Below are 7,976 nucleotides of genomic sequence, written 5' to 3' on the forward strand. Positions count from 1 at the left end.
TTCTTTCCTAGTTCAAAGGTGTTCTTTCGTGTGGACAAGTGACATTAAATAGTCACGAGGTATCATCCCTGATTTTGTGGTATCCCAGCCACAGCTGAAGTAATTCGTGAGAATATGATTTACTAAGTGCTTTCGGATGCTCAGAGACATAAGTCACTAGAGATATTTTATAATTTTCTAAGCTCGTATTTAGGGGAAGAGTAAGTGAAGTTTCCATGCTGAGATGGCTCTGCTGAGGTGAAGCATTTTGCAGCTGTCCCCAGAGCATTTTTAATGCATGTTTTTGCTAACTTGCTGTTTTGCTGAAACATTCATCTCTGCAGAACTTATGCATGGATAAAAGGGAGAAAAAAGGGAATCCAGGCCTTGGAGGCACCTCAGCTATGCCCTGTGCTGGGAACGCCTGCCTCATTACTGGTGATGGCATTAAAAAATTAAACAACATTAATCACAGGGGAAAGAGAAAAGGGGCAGAATGAGAAAAGTGAGAGGGAAAGTGAGAAGAAAATTCTGAGAGTAGGTCCTGAAGGCAGAGAGGAACCAAAAAGTGGCTGAGATCCTTTTGGTTTTATTTCCTCTATATTTCTGCTCTGAATGAGCAGAACTACAGAGCAGCAAGGGAGGATGGTGTGCCACAAAGCTACTAATACTCCTACTAATAGTGATAAATGCCCCATCCTGCTGAAGGTCTGGGAATAAAGACCCTCCTGCAACTCTGCATCTGCCTCCCACACTGCAGAGGCCTCTATAGCACCCTGCAACACACCTGAGACATATGATAAATGCCTTGAGGTGGAAGAACAAAAGCACCAGTTATAAGGTGCTTCTAAGGTCCATGCATGAGAGCAGCAGGACACAAGGGAGGTAGAGTTTAGGGATCTTTTGTGGGGGTAAAATTCCTGATTGATTCTGGGAATTTGCTATACCCATACTGCAGAGGATGTGGAAAAAAACTGAACAGAAAACTGAAAAAAAAAAAAAAAAGACACAGAAGAAGAGTTGTTTCTGGCTGTTTGCTCTGGAGGTGACTCTTCCCTGACCGTGCATCCGCGATGAGAGCTGCCAAGCGGGCGCTGAGCCCCCGGAGCTCCAGGACCCGCGCCGGAGGAAGCCACGCAGCCTGCACGGAGCAAAGTAAATACAGAGCAAACAAGTGACCTCTTCTTGGTTCCCTCGGAGATAGGGGTAGGTGAGACGCCAGCAGCGTTCAGAGCACGGCGGCTAGTTTCCGCAGGGAGCTGGGCACAGAGGAGGCTTGTTGGTGCTCCGGGAAGGGGCAGGCGGCTGGGCAGGTCTGCAGGGCAGGCACTGGAGGGGTATGGGCAGAACTGGTGCTACCAAAAGCTGGGCTGCTTTGTGTGTTGAGTGTGGGCTTAGAAAACACACTCTGCATTGGTGGAGCGAGGGATGTGATAAATACAAGTCTTTGACTGGAGCAAAGTTAGTCTAGTGCCCTCCTGAATAAGCCATCTGAAACTCTTAGGTTTTGCAAGCTTCAATGGTTGTCAAAACTTCTCCATGTCTTTCCCCAACAGCCCAGTAGCTCACACCCCAGTGAATAACTACGTTCCCCCATGTACCCAAGAGCAACATCAGAGACGGCTGCTCCACCAGCCTGGTCCCTTCCCATGGCTCCCATCCACAAACCCATCCTGGCATGCATTCAAAGCAAAGCAGTTTCCTACCAATAGTAATCACAAAGAAGAACAAAGGTTGAAAGAATGTTTCCCCAAAGTCCAGCTAACTCCCCAAACCAATATTACATCTTCTTGGCAAAAATTCCACATTTTTTTGAAAACATATCTGAAAATTACAGAAAGGCATTGAGTCCCCACCCGTCCCATGAATCTTCCTCTCCTCAATTCCCGCTCCATCACTCAGGATCATGTTGCCCATGGATTTGTAAATGCAATCAAATACGTACAAGTCTGAATATAATCTATATATAAAGTCAAAGGATTCCTTTCTTATGAGCAACTAGAAAATGTTAGTTTGGCTTCTGCCTGTATGTCTGCAGCTTTTTTTGGTGCACCAATGCTCCATTTCCTTGATGAGGCTGTGTGTAATATTCCACTTCAGTCTTTCTGAACTGAGGGGGGAATGTGCACTGTACAACCAAAATGATTCATGCAGTTACATGAGCCAGTGTCGAATAAGAGCGTAAGAATCCCTCATCTAGAATATTAGCACTCATCTGTTAAATACTCATTTTTATCATCCTGCAAAACCATCATCTTATTTCTTACATAAGGTTCTTCATAGACTACTATGACAACGGCAGCAGAAACGCCACAGAAAAGTGGCATAATGAGACAGGAGGATTGTTAGGAACATACTGCTAGAACAGCAGCTCAGCACAATTATTCTTATCTGACCTTAGAAATAAAAACATTCTTGAATACTGGCTTGTTTTTAATGTTTTTTTCAATTCCCTTTCATTTTATTAGTGAATCTGCAAGGCTATTTCAATTTATTAAGTAAGAGTTTGTTCCATCTATAAGAATATATAATTAAAAAGAGAACTGTGTGGATATTCTTATGGGGTGAGACAACAGTAATTGGGAAAAACTGAGATTTCCTCTTTAGGTAGGGTCATCTTTCTCCAGGGTGGTGCTGAAGCTGAAACAACCATGTTTTCTGTGTTATCCACTCAGATGCCATCACCTTCTCTTGCCCCATTCATGGTATTGATGAGCATTCCTGAAAACTTCACAGAAGTTTGTTGGCATGTTGGAAAGGGCTCGAGAAGAGCTACCAAAATGATCTGATGGTAATAAAAGTGCTGTTTTCTAGCAAGAGAATAAAAGATCTCAGTTTGCTTTATCAACCAGGTGCTGATATGGAGTTTGGGGAATTGCTGGCAGAAGGTGAAGATTCCTGATACAAGAGGGCATGAGATCATCCATTGGTCTGAATCAGCAAAAATCAAACTAGAAATGAAATTTGCAGAGCAGGAGCAGTTTGCCAAGGGAAGCAGTGAATTCTTCATTGTATTCCATCAAGACCTGATGGCTCTTGAGATATGCTCGAGTTCCAAAATGAGCTGCCTCTCCATATTTGGGGTTTGCTGATGAAATCTGTGGCTTGATTTAGCAAGATTTTAGACTGTAGGCCCCCATCTAATCCTAAAATCTGCAAGACTCTTGAGATTTTTTTTTGTTCAGTGGGTTTATTGGATGACTAATGTCTCCAAGTCAGAAGAGGACAGAAGTGAGCCTGTGGTGCAACTGTCATGGAAAAGAGTGCTGTGGCTCCTCTGAGCTGTGAATGACGTGCTGTCCCCTTAATAATAAGTATTTTCTTGTTTCTCGTACAACCAGCTTCTGTTTTGCTGTAGGTGGATGTGCCTGCTGCTTTCCTCCTCCTCCTCCTTGCATGTCCAGGGCAATACCTGGATGCATAGACACTAACTAGTCAGGTCTGCACCCAAATTCACACAAATAACAGTTTCCATGGCCCTCTCCAAACACGACTGGGGTATAAATGTGAGGCCATCTCCCTGAGTCACTGCAGATACTGCATATTATAATTACCATTCATTTTCTTTATGTTATACAATTTTACAAACTGCAGGAAATAACCTAAAATCACACCTGTGGGTGCCCAGACTTGCTAAAACAGTTTGTGCTTTAAATCCCAACTGGTTTTACAGTTTCAGTGAGAATTGCAGGCAAGAAACCTTCGTTTCTCAGGTGTCTCGCTGCTGGTAACTGGTGAAGAAGCCCATTTCAGCTCTTTGAAAAAAAGATTTGCCTAATTTTTTAAACTTAAAGAAAAGTTAGACAAAACTTAATGAAAACTGAGTGTAGGGATTCAAATTAACCCAAAAAGAGAGGAGCTCTTCTGCCTTTTGTACCCTTCCTGTGACCCTCCCTTTTTTCTTAAGCCAAGTCCCTATGAAATGGGATGAATTGGTTTGCTCTCAATTATTGTTAATTAATGTTAATTATTTGTATAAAATGGAGAGGGAGAGAAGGACAGCATCTCAACCCAGAGTACCGGCTTTCCTTGAGGGGAAAAAAAAGGACAAGAAACTCCATGTAGCAGGATCTTACACAAATCTATATGAGCATCTCTTGTCGATGCCTCTTGCCACCTTGCATTGGAGCCTGGAACTTGCACTGCTTTGGGCTGAAGCCAGCCCGCTGTTGGATACACTGTAGTCATTAATGAACTTCTTAGGACAAAAAGTTAATTCTTCAATCTCACATTATATGCTTTTTCTCATTTCTTTTATGAGAAAAAATGTCTTTATAGAGAGCTGATGTATTCATGTTCTTATTCTTCAGAAATCTGTGAACTCTGTAGCGCATTATCACTTGAATAGGCCAAATAATTATTTGAATGCCTACTCATAGACAGTTAGCTTGCAGTGAGATTGAGGCTTCAAGAAGAATTACAGAGAACTACCCACTGCATTGAAAGCTAAAAATAGGTATTTCGCTCTGCTTCTAAAAACAGTTGAGGTTTTTTAGGTGAGCCTTAACTTACTGTGTGAAATTTAAAGTATTATGATTAATTTAGAACAATATTTCCTAATTTTGATATTAGAATTTTTATTGTAGAGAAAGCTGACGTTTGGTGGATCTGTGAAGGCACTGTGAGAATGGGACCTGTTGGGTTCACTCCTGTGCTGTCATGGATTGTTGGTTGCGTTGTCCATCACTTGTGTCCTTGGGGACTGGTGTCCACCCTGCTCTGGTGCAGCCTCCCACAGCAGCAAAGCTTGAATGGCATGAATGGAGCAAAGTGAATCACTTTTCCTAGTTTTTCCCATTTTCTTCAGATTAAAAAGTAACAGCTCAAGCCACAAAGGAGAATGTGGAAGCATTTTTGTTATAGCAAAGATAAAAAGTGATACTTTAAAAAATGTGTTTCGGAATGAATCGGTTTGGTAAAAAGCAATGACTGTGCAAAAAGCTTTGAAATGTAGAGAAATAAAATGGAGCTTGGCTTCCAAGTGGCTTTTTCAAGCCACAACTACAAATAAAAGCTGCGAATACAAAGACTTTTGAAATTCTGATGTTTGTGAGGTGGGCAACGTGAAGATTTGTGTTTAGCGCGGTCTGGAGAGTTTTCATTGCTTTTGTGATCAAACAGTGTTCTGGAAGGTAGTGACAGTCTGAAATTTAGAAACCATCTGTTAGAGAAAGATGGAAGAAAATGCAAGATCAGCAACTAACTGCTAAAGAAAAGGATAAAATGTGCCCATACTGAATGAACTTGTTGCCCACTCTAGGACCACGGGGCCCTTCTGGTAGCACAGGGGTTGTGCAGGGACAAGTGCTGAAACACAGCTGGCAACTTTCTGTAAGTTGTGTATTTTGAATCAAGTGGCTCACTTTAAAAAGAATGTCTGACTACACAAAAAAAATTGACCACAGTTCTTTCCTACTGCTCCTTTTTCATTCATCTTGACTTTATAATGATTTTGAAGTATCAGCAGGTTTAGAGTTGAAAATGATAGTCTGACTCGTAAAAATTCTGGACACTGGGAATTATGAAAATGTTGCACGTGCTAAATTGATTTTCAGTTTCTGGATTACAAATAAGAATTACAGCAGACGAGAAGCTTCCGACGGTTGGAAGTGGCAGCAGTTCAAGCCAGTCGTGCAGGTTTGCAGCAACTGGAGATCCAGCCCAGCTATTTTTAATACCCTTGCATTAAAAATGGCCTGTCCCAATTTGCCTTTACAGTATCCTAGGAGTAAGGCTCTGTTTTTTCAAACCGTATTTGTCTTGAGTGTATTTTTACGACGCAGTCATAAACACCAAAAAGCCAAGAATTGTAATGAAAACACCACCAGACAGACTGCCCCCCTTAGGGGATGCCCTGCAACAAATCGATTCGACAGCGCCCGACCAGAATTGAACTAACCAGGATTTTGCGGAGACAATAAGTGCATTATATGTTCCCTTTCAACTGCTTTTAAAGTCACTTCAGCTAAAGGAGGAGACTGTTTTGAGCTCTGCAAAGACTCAGACTCACTCTTTTGCAAAAAGAAAAAAAAAAAAAAAGAGTTGGAAAAATCCATCTGCTGCGGACTATCTGCAGGAATGATGTGCTCAACTTCCTGCTGCAAAGAGCAGCTTCAGACATGGTTGTGGCTCCCACCTCTGTGTCCCTCGGCCACTAGCCACCTCGCTTGACATGTGTGTGTGTCTCTGCTGCACTTCCATGGACTTACATGCAGTCTGTGCCTCCGTGTGTGTGGTCCTTCCTGTTTGCGTGTCTGGCCATGTGTGGCCTCTCTCTGTGCTTTTCTGACGTCCTCCACCCTGCAGAGGGGATGGGGGCTCCTATAGGTGGTGCCCATAGTTATTTGGCGATGGCATTAGCTCATTCAAGTGGTATTGCTCTAGCAAGGGGAGGCTGCAGAGACAACCACAGATGGTGTTAAGGATAGGATGGTCTTCAGTTCAACTGGGCAAACCTGCTTCTGTGCTCCCTTGCCCCGGACAAGGTGGATGCCCACACTGCTTCAAGGACCAGTGTGGGGATGCAGGCAACAAGTCTGTGTGGAGGCTAGCAGAAGGAGAGTGGCTGAGCTGCCTTCAGGACAGGAGTCTTGAGGAACGTAAGCTGTGGGGACATAGGCACTGTCACCGGAGATGTGTTGAGCTAAGACTGTGCCCCAAAAGTAGAAGCAGGCTGCCACTCACGGGATGCTGTCTTCAGCAGCTGCTATGGGATGGTCCCTAGACCTGCCATGAGTTGCCCCCCTGACTACTTGTGGACTGTCCCTGACATGCTGTTGAATGTCCCACTTACCTACTATGGGATGTCCACTTGACCCACTGTAAATTGAAGTCCACAAACTGCATTGAGATGAACCCTAGATCTGCAATGAGGTGTCTCTGACATGCTATGGGATGTATCCCCAGGCCGGCTGTGAGATGTTCCTGACCTTCTGTGAGATGTCCCTCAGATCCATTGCGGCATGTCCTCCAGACCTACTGTAGGATGTCCCCAAATCCTCTATGGGATGTCCCCCAACTCTCAATGATATGTCCCCAGCCCCTCCAGGAATGTCCCCCAGATCCTTTCTGGAATGCCATCAGCCCTCTATGGGATGTCCCCAACCCTCTATGGATGGTCCCGCAGCTTCCATGGGACAGACGCTCCTCGGGACGTCCCGTAGCCGCCGCCACGTGCGGCCGCTGCGCGCGGCGGGCGCTGCGCTGCGCGGCGTTGCGCGGCGTTGCGCGGCGCGGCGGGCGCTGCCAGGGCGGCGGTGAGTCACGCTGCCGCGCGCCGTGCATGGCGGCCCCGAGCTTTATAACGGCACGGGCGGCCGCGGCGCCCCGCTCCGCTGTGCCGCGCACGGCACCATGCGGAGCTTGCGCCGACCTCCGCAGCCCCTGTCGCTGCTGCTGTCGCTGCTGCTGTCGCTGCTGCTGCTGTTGGCCGCCGCGGGACACGGCGCAGTCATCACCGGGGTGAGCCCCGGCGCGGGGAGCGGCTGCGCGGCTTGGGACGGGACGGGGCGGCACGACTTGGGACGGGACAGTATGGGACCGGGCGACACGGCGAGGCACGGGAGAGGGAGCACGGTGTAGCACGGGGCGACATTGCATGGCACGGTGTGGGGACGGAGCGGCTTGAGACGGCACGGCATGGGACAGCGCGGCATGGGACGGGTCGGTATGGCACGGGGCAGAGCGGCGCAAAACGGCGCGGGACGGGATGGGGCGACACGGCGCGGCACGGGACAGCGCGGCACGGGACGGGACGGGGCGGTCGGTGCCCGGCCGGGACTGGGAGAGCTCCGGGAGCCCGAGGGGACCCTCCAGGGTGAGCGACGCCAGAACAAGGGGCTCTAGCAGCGTGACGGGTGGTGGCCACGCTGGGCTCTTCCCGGATGCATCCCGGTGTGTCCCGATCCCCCGGGCAAGACCAGCCCGGGAGACTCTCGCTTCCGCAGCCGTCCTGCTTGCAGGGCAGGCGCCGGGGCTGCTTGGGGCTTTTTGCTTCG

General features: G+C 47.1%; 1 protein-coding gene across 1 annotated transcript in view; it reads left to right on the forward strand.

The window, feature by feature from the left end:
- The first annotated feature begins 7,332 nt into the window (after nt 1-7,332).
- PROK2 (prokineticin 2) overlaps nt 7,333-7,976 on the forward strand; it is a 4,074-nt gene continuing 3,430 nt past the window's right edge. Inside the window, exon 1 of the mRNA XM_026052600.1 lies at nt 7,333-7,440. Within this exon, the coding sequence (XP_025908385.1) occupies nt 7,333-7,440 (108 nt within the window). The remainder of the gene's footprint in view (nt 7,441-7,976) is intronic.

This window comes from Nothoprocta perdicaria, unplaced genomic scaffold (genome assembly GCF_003342845.1).
Source record: "Nothoprocta perdicaria isolate Ctin4 unplaced genomic scaffold, notPer1 scaffold_9, whole genome shotgun sequence".
Lineage (NCBI taxonomy): Eukaryota > Metazoa > Chordata > Aves > Tinamiformes > Tinamidae > Nothoprocta > Nothoprocta perdicaria.